At 41.4% G+C, this 19,611-nt stretch overlaps 1 protein-coding gene across 1 annotated transcript in view; it reads left to right on the top strand.

Moving 5' to 3' along the window:
- Positions 1-6,360: 6,360 nt before the first annotated feature.
- C7H11orf49 (chromosome 7 C11orf49 homolog) overlaps positions 6,361-19,611 on the top strand; it is an 86,023-nt gene continuing 72,772 nt past the window's right edge. Inside the window, exons 1-2 of the mRNA XM_037393346.1 lie at positions 6,361-6,601; positions 16,971-17,073. Coding sequence (XP_037249243.1) covers positions 6,556-6,601; positions 16,971-17,073 — 149 coding nt within the window. The 5' untranslated portion in view covers positions 6,361-6,555. The remainder of the gene's footprint in view (positions 6,602-16,970; positions 17,074-19,611) is intronic.

The raw sequence follows: 19,611 nt of genomic DNA, 5'->3' as shown, positions 1-19,611 counted from the left end.
GGATACCAATGTGTGCTTTCAGAAAAAAAATAAATACTGACTTCAGCTCTTGCATAGCTGCAGGGTTCCACAGTGCTTTCTCACAACAGCCCTAATAAACACTCAGGCTCTCTTTTGTGTACCTAACAAGCAGAACTAAGGATTGTTTTGCAAGAATTCCACGATTTAATGAATCTGTGATAACATTTTTCTTTCATTTTTTCTTTTTCCCTTGGTTTCATCATTTGCTTTTCCAGGTACATGTTATAGGACAAAATACTTTCACAGTATTTTGAATGTGCTAAATCTCTGTACTGCACACAGAAAGTTATATACCTTTCCCATATGAGCTGGCCAGTACAGCCATCAGTTACTGCTTTACTTCAGCCCAAGAAGCAATAGCTCATTCCCACATAAATTTGCCTACTGTCTTGCACACACACAGAGCCATTTACTTATAAATTTCTCACACAGACACCTGGTCTAATAGATAACACAGTCTGGCAGCTTAAGTTTGCAAGGAACATTCGATGAGTAGGAATAAAGAATGAAAATTGCAGGCCTTCTTGGGTTACCCCCCAGGATGAGCTAAGCTTTGGCTGTCAGAAATACTTCCCATGCCAGAATTTCATAGTGATATTTATTTTTACCAGGCATTTTAGACTTTTTTTTTTTTGGCATGAGAGATTCTGCAAACTCTGCCAGAAATGGCTGTTTTTCTTCTCTGCATCATTAGTGGGGCAGCATTCCAGCAGAGAAGGGTCACTCGCTTGGCACTTAAGTACTTTTAAAGATGTTGTCCTTTCCTTCCTGACGAGATAATAGGAACAAAAACTGAAGTAGAGTCTTTCAACAGTTTGCCATTACCAAAAAAAAAAAAAAAGCCAACTTTGCTTGCTAACACTAAGCTCAAAGCCAACCAGAATTTGGACAGGTATTTAATATGTGCCAGGAGAACCTATCATAATAATATTCCCTCTTCTCATAAGCAGATCACCCAGAATTTAGAAGTATTCCTATGTCTGAGGAGTAGAAAAATGTTTCAAGGTTTTTTCTCCTAACAACTTATATTTAAAATACAAGGATCTGGGAGCTTGATTAGACCAAAATCCTCAGGTGAACATAAAGCTCATCAATACAGAAAGACCTGTAAATTAGATCAGAACTCTGCTTGCTTTCTTTCTGTCCACCAGTTCAAGGGGAAAAAATATCTCAGCAATCCAGATTAAAATGCAGGTAAGCTAGTAAATAAATTTTAAAAAATTATGATGGCATAACATTCACAGCACAGTTTCGTGCATCCTTATGACACCTTACTGGCTGAGTTTATTCTCACAATTAAAGAAGGCATATTTAAGCCCTTTAGTGGTACAAATGCTGGCTACTTAAGAGAACTGCTGCTGTCTTGTTGTCTGTTGTCATGTTCTGTCACTAGCTGGAAAACATAGCTGTTTCCAGACTTCATCTTGTGGCAGATGTTAGGAGTAAGAAACTTTGCGATTTCTTTAAAGACCATTGATCTTAAAGAACAATGTAAGTCCTATCTGTCTAGTTTTTACTCCAAAAGATAAACTAATATATATTAATAATGCATTATTAGAGAATAATGATTGGTGTACTCATGCAAAAGCACTATGCTGCATGTGAACCAGATAAACTGTTCATTCAACTTGAGAAGGCTAGGATTAGGATAAGCAGTAAAAGTACTGGAACTTTCTCTGTAAATGTCTCCTGAGGAATCAACAATATGAAAATATGGATTTCATCGCATAATTTCATTGTGATCTTGGCTGACTTTTTCATTTAAGAGAATTGTATTTTTAGTGCATGTGTTTACAAAGTTTGGTCACAATTCATAGAAGTAATTATTAAATCAGAAATTTAATGGGAGGGTTTTATGGGTTTGCAACTGACTCATAAATGAATCATCCAGTTTCAGCACCACTGATTTTTAAACTGCATTGCATAATAGAATCTTAATTTCACTTACAAGATTTCCAATAATTTACATAAATAACAGCATGTGAGGCTCTTATTCTCCATTGCTTCAGCTCTTTCCTCAAAACTTACCTCTGCTATGGTGCTTGCAATAATAGATTATCAATAAAGATTGACAGTTCTTTAAGTCAGTGTTTTTCTCCTCTCATTATGACTTGTTTTTCAGGTGTCTTAAGAAAAACACATTTTGTTATCACACTTGCAATTTTATTAATTGTTATGTACTAGGTAAAGCTCAACAGGCAAATGTGTGGGAAGCCTCAAAAAGCCCAAAGCACCATCAAAACCTCAAAAGCTAAGTCCTGCACAAAACAGGCTCTTAGCTTTTTAAAATAGGACAAGGCTTTGGATGGTCAAGGGATCAACAAGAAAGTATAAACAGTTTCCTAGTGTTTCTGTGAAACTGGCTTACATTAATTTCATAGAAGTCAGATGGAACAGGACTGAAGACTGCCCACAGCCTAGTTCTGTGGATGTTGCAGTTGTAATGTTTAAAGCGATAGCATTTCCAGCTGTCACCTGAAGAGAAAAAAAATAGAAAAGTTAAGTTTCCTCCAATATGCCTAGGCTTTATTGTAATTACTTTAGCAATAATTGCTAAAATTGTAAGCAAATAAAATATCTCATTCCAAGAAAAAGTAAGAGAAGCCAGACAAAATGACTCAGTCTGTTTAAAACACGGCATTTCCTCTGGAATTTGTTTCTTGATATCTAGTCCTGTTTATTATTCCATATAATACTCTCTCTGAAAGAGGAGCTGTTTCTCAGAAGAACTTTGGCTAATAAAAGGAAAATATTTCAGCTCAACTTCTATGGTATAATTTAGGAAGGTGAACATAAAACCAGCAAGGAGTAAGCCAAGCAATTAACATAGTGGGAGCAAAATATGTAGGAATGGAGGAAAACAGAAGTCTGATTTAAGCTAAATTGCTGAGAAACACTTATAAAACTGACACAGAAAGGAGTTTTTCAGTCCATGCATCAAAATATGATAAAGTAATTTTCTTTCATGACATAAATTATACCATTGTTTTCAAACTGGTGGTCACATGAACTCTTATATAAGTAAATTAGCCCAGTTTACCTATAGGTATGATTTCTGAAAGACTACTTAAACCACAGTTTGAAGTTAATTATGCTAAATCAAATCAAGGTCTCTTTAACTCTGGAAGAGGCTGTGAACAAAATGTTATCAATGTAGTCCAGCTGATCCTCCCTGAAAGACTGATTGAATACCTAAATATCCCTGGTAGACAAAACTCAGCAACTTTAGTTAAGAGATGTAAGCACCATCATGATTCCCAGGGCAGATGGTGACCCTAAAAGTGTACTCCATATGCTTGCCCTGAAGTGAGACCTGCACCTCTGATAATCTACCAAGGGCTTGTGACAGAGAAAAAAAAGGGTTTTTTCAACCATCACTCTTCCAGCTGGGTCCAAAAGAACATTAAGCCTCTGGTAGATTTGCCCCTCTTGGGGCAGCTATCAAACTTGCATATGTTTTCCAGTGACCCAGAAAAGCCTGCTTTATTTATTAAAATGCACTAGTCTAGGGTTCTAAAATCAACATGGGAAAACAAACTTAATACCTATGGCCAGGCATGCAGCATTTGTCCCTTTTCAGGTCATGAGTGTGAGAGAACAGGTGAGTGCTGCAGCTGATCTGTTATATCACCTAATCCTGGCTCTGGCAAGGTCAGAGAAATAATAATAAACAGGAAAGTCTATAAATGGCTCCAGAAATAACATCTTGTTTTTATATAGTTTTCTTTGAGTTGTTAACAGTCAGGCGCCACTACTACTGAAACTTGTCATTATTAAAACCACAAAAGGGCTCATTGTCCAAAAGGATTCCCTTAGCTGGTTTAAAGGAAATAACATAGCCCAACCCGTAGAAACCAAAGAGTAACATGAAAAAAAAATCCCAGATAGATATTAGAATGTAGTATTTAAAATTGGACTGTAAAGACCTTCTGTAAATGACTGCTCCAGATATTGATCAAGAATAAATTGTGGTTTACAGAAATGGTTTAAAAAATAAAAAAAGAAACAGTGCACAACCTGTGGAAGGCTCCTACCAGCTCAGCTGACTACCGATATGGGAGAGGAAGGCTTTTAGATTTGGCTTCTGAACACCAGTGAAATTGCCTGGCTGATGATAAAGGATTGCTTCGTGAAAATAGAGATCTTGACACTAGTGTTAGAAGTGCAGGAACTGTGCTGTTGAATGTAATGATCACAGGGGGTCTGTCAAGTTCTGTTTCTCCTCTCCAACAGTGGCCTAGAACCAGATATCTCACTGAAAATTGCCAGAAACCCTAAAGCAAGCAGTTATGGAATAGACATCATGTTAGGAAAGATGTTTTCTAAAACCCCAGATAACTGGCTTCACTGTGAAGTAGGATACTTCATATTCCTACAGATGTTGTGCTCTTTTTTCTCCATGATTTTATATATAACAACATAATCCTGTGTCTTCTCATTCTGCTTGAAAATACCTACTTTTCTAAGTTCTGAAGCCCTGGCCTCAAAAATACCTGTGCTAATGTATCCTATAACCTAATAGTACCTCTTACAAAAAATTTCCAGGCTTTAAATTTAAAGCCTGTAACAAAATGCACAAAACTGACAAATCTGAGTTTTTAATGAGCTTCACTGTAACACAAATCATTTTAGATAACATGATTTTTTTTATGTTATGCCTATCCCCTTTAAGACAATCTTACATTTTTTGTATCATTCTTCATGCTGGAGCGTCTCATTGTCTGCTCCCTAAATTATTCTCTTTGCTCATCTTTGAAATATTTATATCTAAGCCTTTTAAAGACCAAAGAAGCCAAAGACAGTGGAGCGGTCCAGGCAATTTCATGGGGGGATATAAATAGGTAAAGTTATAACATCCTGTTTGCTCTTTTTAACTGTGGCAGTGCTTTGAGTATAGGTTAAAAATTGAGTTGCCAATAGCCATACTCAGCTCTTTACTCCAGTGGGCAGTGGAATAAAGGCAGGTTATAGGCATGCACAAGTGGTTTACTTAATTTCTGTTCTTTTGCATTTGTTAGTAAAAACATAGACACCACTTCCAGGTTTGGCTTTTTTTCGTTTTGTTTTGTTTTTTAACTACTGGGATTACATCCTGGGCTGGGATTTTTCTAATGGTGATGCAAGAAACTGCAAAGTAATCTAGGAATTTTTGCCCCATCAGCTTCTGGGGAAGAGGAGTCCAGCCCGCCTGCTTGCAGCCAAGAGAAGAGCTCTGCCTCTCCTACATCCCTGCAACAAGGGTCATTCCCAGACAAGAACAGAAAGAGCCCGTGGCTCAGGACTTTTCCGCTTGTTTCTACTTCCATGTGAACAAAGGATGATTTCCGACGTTCCCCATACATCCCTCTCCTGAGCACAAGGGTTGCAAAAAACAGCACAGGTATCGTACAGACTGGATGCAGCTAGAGAGGACCTCTTTGGTCACCTTGTTCGGCCCCTGCTCTCTGGGACAAGGGTGCTACACAGTGCCCTTCATTAACTTATTACCGTTCACTTTCAAATCACAGAATTACAGGGAGGCTGGGGCGGGCAGTGTCCCCCGAGCCCCCAGCCCCATCCCCCCCCGCAGGCTCTCCCCACAGGCTGCACCATGGCCCTGCAGAAGGAGCCTCCCCAGCCGCTCTGGGCAGCCCGGCCCAGCGCCCCGCCACCCGCCAGGGACACACGTTCTCCCTCCTGCTCAGAGGGAACCGGCCGTGTGGCGGTTTGTGCCCGGTGCCCCTCGTCCCCCCGCTGGGCACCGCTGGGAAGAGCCTGGCCCCGTCCCCTGGGCACCCGCCCGGGGATACCTGCAGCCATGGGTGACATCCCCTCTCAGCTGCTCCTCTCCAGGCTGAACAGCCCCCGCCCGCTCAGCCCTTCCTCCCCGGGGAGATGCTCCAGCCCCTCACCCCCTTTGCAGCCCCCGCCGGCCCCTCCCCAGCAGCTCCCTGTCCCTCTGGAACTGGGGAGCCCAGCACTGGGCCCAGCGCTCCAGTTATTAAATTTAGAGTCTTTTTTCCAACAGCTGTAGGCCCAACAGCCCTTGGCATTGGGCACCTCCTGATTTCCCACCTAAATCTAACCAGAATGCCTTTACACACAAATCTCCTTCTGCCATTTGGCTCTTCAGCTTTGCTCACCCTTGCCCCGCTGAGGCGCCCCTCAGCCCTGAAGCACGCTGCCCTGGGCATCGCCCACCACCCCTTTCTCCCAGCCAGGCTGCCATGTTGCCTGCAGCCCCTTTCCTCAGGGGCAGGCCGCCATGTCACCGCCATCCTCCAGGGACCCTTCCCACCAGGCAACTCCCGGCCTGGCCCGCACCCCTGACCTGTGCGGAGCGGCTGGGCTTACGCGGGGGCCGGGGCTGAGGCGAGGGCCGAGGCGGGGGCTAGGCAGCCGCGCGTGCCCGGGCGCTTTTGGGCGCGGAACGCTGGCGGCGCGGGGGCGTGTTCCCAGCCGGGCCGAGCGGCCGAGCGGCGCCGGGCCCTGAGCGCTGGGAGCGTCGGGCGCCTTGGAAACGGCCGGAAGCTGGGGAGGAGCAGCGGCAGGAGGATGCTGAGCCCCGAGCGGCTCTCGCTGCCGGGGCCTGAGTACCTGGGTGAGGAGCGGGACGGCGCCCCGAGGGTCCCGCCCGCCGGGTGTGCTGCGGCCCGCCGTGGGGAGGGCTCGGCGGGGCCGGGGGTGGCCGCGGCCTGGCCCAGCTTTCCCGGGGGCCAGCGGCTTGAGGCCCGCGGCGTGCCCCCCGGCTGGGTCGGAGCGACTCCGCGTGTGCCTTGTCGCCTGGGGAGGGGGGGCTGCAGCCCGGTGTGTAGGGAGCTGTTTCTCCGGGTGCTCCCCTGAGGTGGGGGGGCTGCGGGGCCCGCTGGGGCGCAGGGAGCTCCCCTCCGGTGGTCCCCGTGAAGGCAGCGGAGGCCTGAGGGGGGTGAGCAGCGGCCGGAGGGGGGGAGCTGCGGCCTGCTCCCCGCCTCGTCTGCACGGTGTGGGTAGGAACAAACAACGGGCACCTGCTCCCTGGCAGGCTGGAACCTCACTTAGCACATTATCAATCTGTTTTGCTCGCAGGTCTATGTGAGCAACTGTATTTTATGCTCATATTCCAACATTGGAAATGAGTGTTCGTTCTTTTGTTAGGAGATGGTTTTGAATGTCGGCTTTTCTTCTGAAGTAATGTTTCCTGCATAAAATGGAAATAATTTATGAAGCAGCCGCTGTCTTGGCGACTGCATCCTTTTAAGCCTGCTCTAACAGTTTGTGTTATTGCTTGATATTCCAGGAAACTAAGGAGCAAAGTGATTCAATGTTAATGTGTCAAATAAAAATAATTAGGATGGAATAAATTCAATATGACTTCATTTAATTGCTAATGAGGAGATGAATTACAAGTAGTAAGCATTTGGAATGTGTTCAAGACAATATTTTTTAAGTGAAACTCTTCAGCCATTACTTTCTAGGCCCAAGAGGCTGTTTGGTAGTAACTATTATAAAGGTATACATAATTTACTGTGGCTTTCTTGTACAAGGGAAGGTCAGAAATGGCATGGATTGGTTTGCGCTGCTTGTTCCATCATAATATTGCTGTCTCTGATAAGTCAAAATGGAGCAAGGCTGGAGAAACACTGCTGGCTTCCAGTAAATGGAAAACCTGCTTTGCAGGGAGGAGACTGAAAGAGCTGAGTTTGTTTAGCCTAGCAATAGTGTCAAAGAGTGGGCATCCAACTGTCTTTCACAGCACATCATAGCACTAAAGAGAGATTAAATATTTAAGCAAAAGAGTGATCTAACTTGTCTTAGAGTAGAATCCGTGCACTTGCTGCTAGGCTGCTCTTTGGGTACGTCATGTATACGTACATAACTGCAATGCTATCCTGTGTTAAGGAAACTCAAAGCAGAAATAAAGAGTTTTAGTGCTCTGTTTGGGGTGATTCTCGGGAGAATCACTTTGCTGAAGTTCTTGTTGCCAATGTCACTTCTGAAGCTAGTTCAGGTACTTGAGAACAGTATGGCTTGTGCCATGTAGTTACACCCTTTGGGTTTGTGCTACTCAAATCGCACTACATCAGCATGTTCAACCGCAACGTTTATAGAGAGACTCATAACTTTTCTATAGTTGCTGTAGGCTGAAACTTGCAGAATTTCCTTTTTTTAATGAGCCAACTTGGTTTTAGGTTCATTTAATTGTTTTTAATGAAATAGGCACTTAACTTTTACTAGTGTGAAACTTGTCAGTAAGGATTGAATTGCTCAAAACAATCTAGGAAGCAGACTAAAAGTTCTTAAAGTGTAGGAATAAACCAGTTTTCTGTTTCACATCTGAAGTTGAGAAATGAGACTTCTAAGAGATGTGCAGGATTGTTAGGTGTGAGCAGCTTTATTAGCCTACTTAAACTGAGCCTCCTTTTATCTCTGTTCCGCATGCTGATCTACTTTTCCCTTTTTTTGTTTTACAAAACAGTCTAAATTATTCTGACATTGGGGTCAGGAAAAGACCCATGAGCATGTGAGGTTGAGCAATAACTTGTATAAGAGCCTGTTCTGTTGATCACTTACTATGTTTTTCTGTTTGGTTTGCAGTATCTGTTGTTTATTAGAGGGGGAAAAGTTTCTGCTACCTGATGGTATTGTTATTTATATAATGTTCATGTTATTAACATTAGTAAATGTTACCAATAACAATGTTTGTCTTTGTGCAACTTTGTATCTTGCCAGACAGCTGAAGATCCTACTGAAGGAATTGTGTATTAGCAGTAGGAAGGTGGTTAAAAAAACAAACAAAACCTCAGCAGTCTCCTCTGCCTCCCAAAGTAAACACACCTCCCCAGCATTTTCGTAACTTGATTTATGTTTTCTACATTGACCTGGCATTCTGAAATCGCCATTCTTTGGATTTGTTCTATTGCATGCCTCGAAGTCTTGTTAATACAGTTGTGTGATGTGGGGTTATAAACAATTGTGGTAAATTTCATTTCCTGTCATTTCTTTGTGAAGTTGCGTTTCCATAGGCTGCCACTTAAGGTATTCTGTGAGTCTCCCAGATCAGGTGGCACTACCTTTCCTGACCTGGAATGGGCAAGCTTCACCTAACTTTTTTCCTCTTTTCTTTTTTCAATATCACAGACAGGCCAATGAATAAAATGAGTGGCCCAAATAACATTACATGCTACTTGCTGCGTATTTTTTTTCAGGAAAATAGGAAAAAAAATCCTATTTGAGATGATTCTCCCACATCCAATTTGGATGCAAAGAGGGAAATAAAAACATTTGTGAGTTAGAATAGAAGTAAACATGAAGAGAATTAAGCATTCACTTAAGATGAAAAATAATTGCAAAGTTTTGGTACACCAGAGTTCCTGGAAAATAAAAATCAGGGCAATGTGTCTCATGCTGCAATGACTGTGAGACAGTAAGTAGAAGAACAGAGATGACCGATAGTGAATAGGAAAGGAGATGAGGTCTGTTGAGTTGGCAGAAAGGCTACCGTGAAGATGTTGTAACTAGTAGGACATTTTAAACAGTATTTCCACTGAATAAACAACATTTAGTGTTTGGGGATAGTGATGAAAATGTGTTTCTCGTATGATGGATGAGACTTAAACTAGAGTAGGCAAAATGAGGCCTATTTGAGATACTTTTCCATGCCTTCCTCATTATGGTTTAATAACTGGTGATTGCTCAGTTATTTATAGCAGGCAATGGAGCACTTAGTGTATTGTTCTGCTCATGCAGCTGTCTTCTGAAGTTTCAAACTGTATTCCCTCCCTGCCTTTCCTGCTAGGGAGAAAAAGCCACAGATTACTACACATTTTTCTGAATTTTATTTTTCTCTGTATTCTCCTTCCCTCTACTCTCCAGCTCCAGGATGTTCTTTCTTTTCTTCCTTTGCCAATATAAGACATGTAAGAACAGAAATACTCTCTTAGGGAAGTATCTTATCAGTAAAGCATGGGGCTGTTAGGTGCCAGAAACATGGCTGTGTTGCCTCCTTTCTCCTAAGAGGTCTTGGGCTTCATGATTAGAAAGAATTCCATGGTATTGGTGCTTTTACAAAACTGAGTAGCTCCCAGCAGAGAACTTCAGTAGACACTTTGCAGATACCTAGGTGTTTTGCTGATTGACTGGATACCAAGCAAAAATGAATTCCAAATCACATATAAGAATAAATGCAGTTTATTATATTACACTATAATAAAGGAAAAATAGCATGCACTATGATAAAAGGAAACAGTATTAGTTGTTATGCACAATATGATAAAAAAGCAATAGGAGGAAAGCATCAAATCATTACGGAGTCTAAGAAAAGGATATATCACCAATTACCACCTTAACATCATACAAGCCCACCCTTCGTCTGGGAAGCTCTGTTGCAGCTGGCTTCCTGGAATCCTTTGGTAACTGGGAAAATTCCTACGTGGTGTGTCCACCTGTAGGTGAGGCTTCTGACCCCAGTCCTGGAGCTTGCCACCTTTATACTCAGTGCAAAACAAAAATAGTTTACACACCTAGCGTATGTAAACCTTTGCATTTTGGCTTAGTGCAGGCATGCAGTATCACATGATTCGTAAGGTTCACACATGCCAGGGATGTTGGCCAGATGCCCGAGCATGGTGGAGTTAATGTCATGACACAGCTGCACACAATATTGATTGTCTGGCTGTTCCTGCTCTTATCTTGCTTGTTTGAGGGGCTCAGGACAAGCACCACCTGCTCATTGAAGTTGTACTTGAGCTTCCTGAGCTCACTGTCCAGGTTAAGTGATCCCTAATTAAAGGCAAAGGCTTTTTCATAAGCAGTAATTAATTTAATGAATTTTCACCACACTGGGGTTTACTCTTTGTCTGAATGGTCTTAAGAAATATTAAGTTGGAAAGTCCAAGTGCAATTGTTTTCTTTAAGAGCATAATCAATGTATAGGTCATGTTGTTATCCAGGCATCTCAGCTGACACTGAGTCTTCTCTTAGTCCAGATACTTGATGAGCTTCTGTGAGGCACTGTGTCCGAAAGAGCTTATGGTCTAAAAAAGAGAAGAGAATGCCTTTATAAGAAAAACCATTTATTTATTTATTGTTCAGTTGTCCAGATAGCAGAAGTATAATGTAGAAGACGAACGACTTCCCCATTGATGCGTGAGTTTGCCTGTAGAAATGTTAAGTCAAGTTTGAATCTTCTTAGACTCACTCTAGTACTTTCTCCAAAAGATGGAGGTTTCATCCCCAATCCTGCTGTTGCGCTAGGACTTCCATCTTAGCTTGAAAGGTAACAGGTGAAATCTGATCCTGATGTAGGTATAATTCCAGTATTGGAGAGTACACAGTCCTTCTGCATTTGAGTATCAATAGGTAGGGAGCTATTAGGGTACTTAATGCTTTCTAACAAGCTGGGATGGCAATTACTTCCACAGTGTTAACAATACACTGCATAAATTCAGATTTAAGTAATTATTATTTTTTTTTTAAAGGATAGTCCAAGAATTTTTCCTTGGCGAGGTGGTGATTTCTAGCAGCTGTACAGCATCTTGCAGGAGATGGTCTGCTGGAAGGACTTGGACAATTAAGTCGGTCTGTGTGCAGCCTCATGAGTGCAAACTGAAAGAGTACAATGTTGTGGTTTGTGACTAATATGCTCATTAATTGTTTGAAACAAATTTTCAATTATGGTCAAGATTTAAGAAATGTTTCAGTTTATACTTACTTTTTTTTTTTTGTTGAAAGTGGTTTTGAAACTGTGAACATATGAAATAAGGTGTAGTTATGATGTGTGACCACTTAGCATGTGTTCGTGAGTAAACAGCGCATGTCAGACATTGTAGTGTTATCTCTGGTATGACAGGGTCTACTTGTACTTCCTTAAAAAAAAAAACCCACACAATTTTTTTGAGGGTTAATAGGAAATTACACTGTGAAGCTGTGCAAAGCTGGAAGGAGCTACAGCTGTACAGTGATTTAGCTTTTAGGTTGATTGTTTTGTTTACATACTTCTCTTGCTCAGGCCATTCCTTAGTGATATCTGAAGAGGTTAAATCCCTAATGATATTGGAAAAGTTTAAAAAGAGCATCCTGAAAGACCATTAATGCTGGAAAAACTTCCAGAGTTGACATGATTTTATTCTTGCAGTTTGTATCCTTACTAATTCCCTCTTGCTTCATTACTGTTTGGGTAATAATTGCATGAAATTGATTCTGTGTTACTGTAGATGTGCCTTTCCAATGTGCGTAATACAGTAGTGTCCTTAGGCTCCAGTTCAGAATAACTTCTGACAGAGTATTTACCTGTTACTTTAATATGCTCTCAGAAATTAAAAAAAAAAATAATGCCAGAAATATTACAAATACATTAAAGCTTGTTATACTCTTGAACTTCTGATAACTGAAATGAATCATAACGTTAATTGCATCAAATAGTGTGTATTTTCAGCCCTTCAGTTGAGGAGGTGGCAAATGGTCTTACTGTCCAGGAATTCCCACTCCTGGTTTTTCAATGTATTCAGTTATGCCAGGAATGAACCAGCCATAAAAAAGAAAAACCCTCTTATGTGTATGTGGTACAAATTGTTTTGGTAGACAGCTCACATTCCAGAAGGCATCATCTCATGAAGAGTTGAGCAATAATGTATCTAGCTGATTTGATAATAATTTGATAAATAAAGCCTTACCTCTGCTGTAGGGCTCTGTTCTGCTGCTTATTTAAACAATGTATGTGATATGTGTTTTACTATCTGATACCAATTTATTCCAATCGTACTCTTTCTTAAGGTCGTTTGGCGCACTTTATTTTTCTTCTGTGGCATCTGCTGCTATTTTTATTATACCTCCTGGCTGTCCCATGTTTGCTATTTCTTTCAAGTATAACAGGCAGCATCACTTCTTGGTAAGTGTGCTGGTATACTGATCTTCAGTTTTTCTTCTTTGCCTTTAGAAAAGGCAAACTTGTTGGAAGAGAAGCTTCTTACCAATGTAGCATTAAGGAGATGCATCTAAGTTGTAAAACTAGGAAACATGTGCAAAACCAGTATGGTTAATGTGATTGTGTTGCCAGTATGTGCTGAAGTAGGTATTGCGTAACTGACACAAACAGTACTGTGGCACTTCCAAGGTCTTAGTCCTCTCCGTTCTTGAGCCCTACTGATAATAATAAATATTACATGTATGCAATGTCATAACCTACAAGTGATGTGTATGTCCTTCCTTCCTCCTGAATTTCTGGCTTTGAGAATCTCACTGTATATATTCTGTTTCATGCAGTGGTATTGTTTGTGTTAGATTTTCCTTTTCCTTCAAGATTTTTTAAGTATCAGTGCTTGTTTTTACAATATTTGTCATCAAGCCTGTGAATTAACAGGTTGTTTGTTCTCATAAGAAGATTGAAACAAGTCATTTGGTGGCTTGTAAAAGGTCTGCTTTTACTACTTTAAAAACACATGCAAATTGATTTGGTGCAGTTATGTCTAAATGGAATTAGTTGTGATTGTCTAGTCTGTTGTTGTGAAGTCCATAGAGATTGTGAATTGATGGTGGATGTAATCCTTGTTTTGTCTTTTGCTTGTAAGCTGGAGGAGATTTATATGACTTGGTCTGGCCACGCTTGAATTGAACAGCCTCTGCTCAGCCCTGAATTTGGTTCTGAGCCAAAAGTGCATTAATTCCAAAATTCACTTTAAACATTGGACATATGAGTGATGGTGGGGTGTGAGCATGTGAATGTGGTGGTAATACCATCAGAGGCCATTCTCCTAAGTGCTACAGTAACCAACTTTGGAGGAGCTGTACTGTATGTATTGCTAGTGATTGGACTGAAGTTATAAGTGTAAAATTGCTGCTAGTGGTTTAGTGATAAGAATTAAGATATTCTGTGCAAAGGTATCTACTTAACATCAGGTCATGGGCTACCTGAAGACTCTTCTGTGAATTTATTCTGTTGGATCCTTCTGTGAAAGCTGCCTGTTCTTAAATTTGACAGCAAAGAGTAGCACCTACCAAGTGAATATGGCAGGCACCCTTACTGTTTGGGGTAGTTGCGTGGGATTCCAGGGAAGAGTTTAGCAAGTGTGGGTTGCATTGGAAAGTTTTGTATGAGTAGGGAGGAGAGCCTTTGTTGCAATAAGCCATAAATAAATAAGCGCTGAGGGTAATAACCTGTTGTAATACCTCCTTTGTGGAAGGTGCAATATACTGGAATACTATCGGGAAGAAAATGAGACAGCAAGCTGTAATAGCACAGTTGTGTGAGTATTTGGGCTTTACATTCTGATTTGGACTTGCTGCCTTGTTACAAAGTGGGCCTCAAAAGTATGAGCAACATGCATACCAATACACCATCATCGGCTTGAATTTTCAAAAACTATTAAAATGTGTGAATCACCTCATTTACTTTGCACAGGACCCCACAGATTTTTAACTGTTTGCATAAATAGTTAATATTCCATTATGGTTCCAGTGTTTGTTATGGAAAGTACCACTTGTATAAATTATGGAACTACTATTTTGCTATAACCAGACTCCTGGCACTTTATTTTGCCTCTCTGGCCTGCTAGAACTTGCCTGCAAATTAGATTTTATTCTGTGACTTTTCTGCGTAGGGTAGAGTTGGTTGGGTTATAAAAGATACTACTTGCACCGTTCCGTGGAACTGGGCAGCCAGCGAACAGGAAGCCAGAGCTGGAATTTGGTTTGGCAGTGTGAACTGGGCTACCTGGAAAACAGCACAGCAGCCGAAGAGAGAGACTTCTCAAGGAAATGCTGTTTTCTTTCACCTTCTCTGCTCACCAATTTCTTCCCTCCCCTACACCTCTGCTTATGTCCTGGGAAATAGGGAGAGAGGTTCTTTGTCAGGCCATGCAACAAAAAGTTTAACAGAAATAGTCTTTTATCAGCAACTTTATTCAACAGTGACCTGTATACATTTGTGTGCATTTTTAAGTGTGACAGAAATTTCTGAAATTCTGGGTTGAAAGTTAATTTATTCTCCAGGAGCAGACTTAAAGGTGTTTGTTACAGAGGTCAGTCACATTGGTCTGTGTAGCACTGTGGGACCATGCCTGTCTATTCCCATAGGCTTTTAGGGGAGAGGTTAATGACTCTAAAGAAGTAAAGTAACAAAAATATATTTCATTGATGGGGCTGTTCTATGAAGGGACTGTATGCCTTCCCACGAAGATTGGAGAATGGTTTTGCAGCTGACCAGAAGTTTATTGCTGGCTGGGATGAGTGGAAGCCTGTCTGCTAGTACATTTCCTGGCTTGATCTGGTACCACTGACAGTTTGAGAGGGGCCTGGGAAGACAGTTTCTGAGTGCAAGATGGGCTGCATAATGAAGAGGGAGGAAGGATGGGCTGAAATAAAGTTACCTAGTTGCTGTTATCTTGAGCCTGTGACTGAGCTGCACGACTCATTCCTCCCTCAGGGGACACAGGTGCGCAGAGCTATTTTTCTTTAATCACTCACATAAATTAAATTTATTCCTTTGCATTAAAATAATTAAATAAAGCTACGCCCTGTATCTTTTAGTGCCAGATAATATCTTTGAACCTTTGGCTCACCATTTTGCTATCAGCTGCAAGGTATTTTCCAGGGTGTGCTTAACCAATTTTACCATTGTCCTGAAAAGTGTTCTAGGCAGAGAAATCCCCTGATAGCAATCAATGTTCATACATACTTTTAATCACTGTATCCACTGGGAATAATAATTTCCGGGCCTCTCTTGAAGTCCACCTGCCCCACACTAAGATGAAAGGGACTTCCATGCTGTGCATCAAGTGGCGCAGGCTTGATGCTTACCAGGATATTAAGTGCAAATTAAAATGGTTTGAAGAATATTGATGTGGGTCTGAGGTTGGCCAGTTGCTGGTGAGGGGATGATGCTGCCAAGTCTGGAGCAGATTGGCAAGGAGCAAGAACAGCCCTTGCCTTTCCTATATCCCCTAAGGGTTTTCTCTTGCTCTTTTTAGGACACGACACTACTTGCAAAGGTGCAGTAGCATACGTGTTTAGGATGGAGGTGTGTGCTTTGGGAACAGGGTTTGTGTGCTTTCCAGGTTAGGAATGATTTTCCTGGGTTCGTTGTGACTTGTCTTCTGATTGTTGAACTCGTAGGTTTGGAAAGTCTACTGCTTGGTAGCTGGCGCATCACCCCAGACTCGGCTCTTTGTTGCTCCAGCTTGGTTTTTAGCCAAAAACATCAAAGGGGCTCAGTGGCAAATCTGTACTGCTTCCTCCTTGGCAAAACGCTTGATTAGTACAGAGTCTGCCCCCTGTAGAAGCAGCAAAATGGTTTGTGTTGTAGCAAACTGTCTTTACTCAGAAGTCTTATAAGTGAGTGGCGTTCTGTGGCTGGGTACTGGCAGATCCACCACCTCTGAAATTTCCTTATGTTTGGTTTAGCCAGTTATTTGAGACTTGACTGTTGAGCATTATAAATCTTCCTTGGCATTGAGACATGTTCCCCACCTGCCACTCCAAGAACATTCACCAGTGCTTGTTTGGAAACAGATGTACTTTTATTTGCACCTTTAGGGGAAAAAACTTTACAGAACAAACTTAGAGTTACTTGGCTTTGGTAAGGAGGAAAGGGCAGGGAACACCTAAAGCTCTGCAACAGTCCTGTCAATATGGGCATTGACAATCTGTATAGGAAAGATGGCTGTGACTCAGAACAGGGATCAGGAACTCCTCTTGGGTAAGCATTTTCCAGCGAGGCAGTCTCACAACTCCTTCTCCTTTCCTTCACTTCCAAAATCTCAGAGGATTTTAAAAAAGGGTCAGCCCTGTTAGCAATTAACTCTTTGTAGCCAGGAAAGAAAGCAGGATTTAGGTCAGGAATTTTACTATCCATATCTGGGAGAATGGAACCTTTACTCTCTGAGGGAGCAAGTACTTGTTGGCTTGTTGTGTAAGGCACACAACTAGGCTGGTCTGGCTCTGGACTTTGCAGGCCCCTTGTATTCTAATTTCTGTCTCTTACTGTCTTTTATTTGCAGCTCAAAGACATGTCCTCACGTACATGGAGGATGCAGTGAGCCAGCTGCTGGAGAACAGAGAAGATATTAGTCAGTATGGCATTGCCAGGTTCTTCACTGAATAGTAAGTACATCAGGACGCTGCCAATAGGGCTAGCCTGAGGGGAGCTTTTGGAAACAGGCTGGGTACATGGAGAATGGAGCTGGACACATGCTGATTATGTTGTGAATGCTGGATTTCACTGGGTTAGCCAAGGGCTGCCTGAGCATGTTTCGGAAACGTGCATGGGTTTCGTACAGTTCAGTACCTCTTCTATTACAGACATTCATGTGAAGCAGTCACTTTGGGGAGCAGAGCTTTTAAAAGCGTGTAGAAGACAGCATATAGAAAGCCAAACCCTGCTTGTCTCTATCAGGTCTGTTAGTATCAAAAACAGCACTTTCAGTACCTGGTTTCAGCAGCACTCATTCTTCCTTTTTCTGAATGTGAATTTGAACTGTTTTGTCTCCTTGTGTGATTGTTGTCTTGTTGAATGCTTTAATAGAGTGCGTCTTCCTTACAACCTGTGTAAGTCCTTAAATAACGAACATAATAATCAGCACAGATAATCTCTTCCTAGTAGTTTGGAAAGATTTGGGGGGGGGGGGGCAAAAGCTGTGTGCTGGTCCTCAGTGTTGTTGATGTTGACTCAGCCAATTGCTGTATGTTTTGCCAACTTGATGTCGTGCACCATGTCTAAAATTCTTCCAGGCAGCTTCATTAAGGATTTGTTGGTAATGCCTGTGCTTGCAGTGGTTATATGTTTCTGGTTTTTGATGCCCATTTGAAAATATTTTCTTGCTTGCTTCCTTCCCTGGTACCTTTTCCTGAGGCAAATTAATGTGCAGGGTATTTCACAACCATCTCTACTACAGTAGTGGAAGAGGATCTCAAAGTATAGGAGTAGCTGTCTGTCTGCTGTCTATCTTACTTGACCACAGTTTCAGGGTTTTTTGGTTGCATTTTGGGGAGTTTTTTTTGGTGGGGTTTTGCTTTTTTTTTTTTTCACACCAGTGTCCATCTGACTTCCAAATGAGGTCTAACTTGCTAGTTTGCTTGGACAACTCGCATTATATTTTCTTGCCCCATGCAAATTTTCCACTTTTGAACAACAGAGATTCTCACTGGTAAATAAGTAAAAGAAATACTGCAGCAAGTCTGAGGGGAAATTTTAATCTTTTGTCTGGGGTTTTCTGTTTTTGAGCTAGGGTAACAAGCAGTTCAAGACTGGTGTGGTTTTGACCATCTTGGCAGAGGAGGTAAGACACAGGCCATCTTGCTACATCTGTTTTATATAATGGATCTTCTAGGTAGATGGCATTGTAACAAGAAAACACGGTTTCTTGGTTGTACGTTATTTCTTTTGCTCTCAACAAAGCACTTCCAACTTTCACTTGGCGTGAATCATGCATGTTGCAAAATCAGGAAGACCCATGTAAAACAGTATAATGGCAATTTTATTAGAAGAATCAAACAGCTTATCAGGGCAGCTTAGTGTTATTGCTAACCTTTCTCTGTAGCTTAGTGTAACCAGAATGAGTAATGACTTTAAAAGACCTCAAATCTATTTTAGAAGCAAATAATACTTGGTACTATGTGGATTTTATAAGGAGATTTATATTTTTTGTTGTTGTTTATAGAGTAGCTTAAACTCTCAAAATGCATTGCCTCTTTTTAGACTACCAAAATTTAAAAAATGCTTAGTATACAAGTCAATGAACAGTATACTTCCATGTTCTGAGCAAATTGCAGTGGTCACTGTTAAGTGAGGGTTGTGGAGAAATAATCACTGAGAGTAGGTGCTGGGGACAAATGAAGGTACAATCTGTGCACTTGATGTGATTGGGAGTCACGATACTTGTATCTGATATACAGGAGTTTCCACAGAAAGTAATACTGACATTAGTCAGCTGAACAAATAGTCAGTAAACAAGAGCTTAAGAAAGATAAAGAGCATGACTACAATGACCTCCACCCACCAACAGGATTTCTTTACCAAAGTTGAAGGCAATGTGGCTTTGAAACACCCAGCTGAAATCGTCATCCAGATTGGATTTGGTTTGCACCTACCTTCAGGCTGACACGTTAGGGCTTTTTGTGAACTTCTGATCGTGTATACTGAAAAAATTAAATGGTGAGTAAGAGGTCTTCCACAGTTTTTGAAACTGCTCACATTGCTTCTCTACAGTATTTCTTCGTCATGACACGATAACCATCTTTTCACTTCCTATTCCTCTTCTACCTTTGAAAGAATAAATAATAATTCAAGATCTTTATGACAAACAAAACTGCCTCCATAGAGCACAACCCTCTGACTCAGGTGCTGGAGATCATGTTTTTCCCATTTATTTCCAAAGAAAGATGTGAATTTCTACAATGACTTTTTGTTCACACTGAGTGTTCTGTGGAGCTTCTGATTTCTTGATAGACAGGAAAAGGCTGCGTGTTCATTTTTTTTCTGTAATACAGAACTAGTCATTCTCCTTTTTTGTTTCTTTTCTTTTTCTTTCATAGTATGTCTGAAGTTTAGTACATCAAACTGTGTCCCTGTACCAAAGCACAAACAGGCTTAGTCATTTTGAGAGCTGAGAAACTCTTAAGGTTTGAAATGTGGGATTCTTT

This window comes from Falco rusticolus, chromosome 7 (assembly GCF_015220075.1).
Source record: "Falco rusticolus isolate bFalRus1 chromosome 7, bFalRus1.pri, whole genome shotgun sequence".
Taxonomy (NCBI): domain Eukaryota; kingdom Metazoa; phylum Chordata; class Aves; order Falconiformes; family Falconidae; genus Falco; species Falco rusticolus.
The sequence above is the reverse complement of the archived record's forward strand: the minus strand, read 5'-3'. Positions and strand labels throughout refer to the sequence as shown.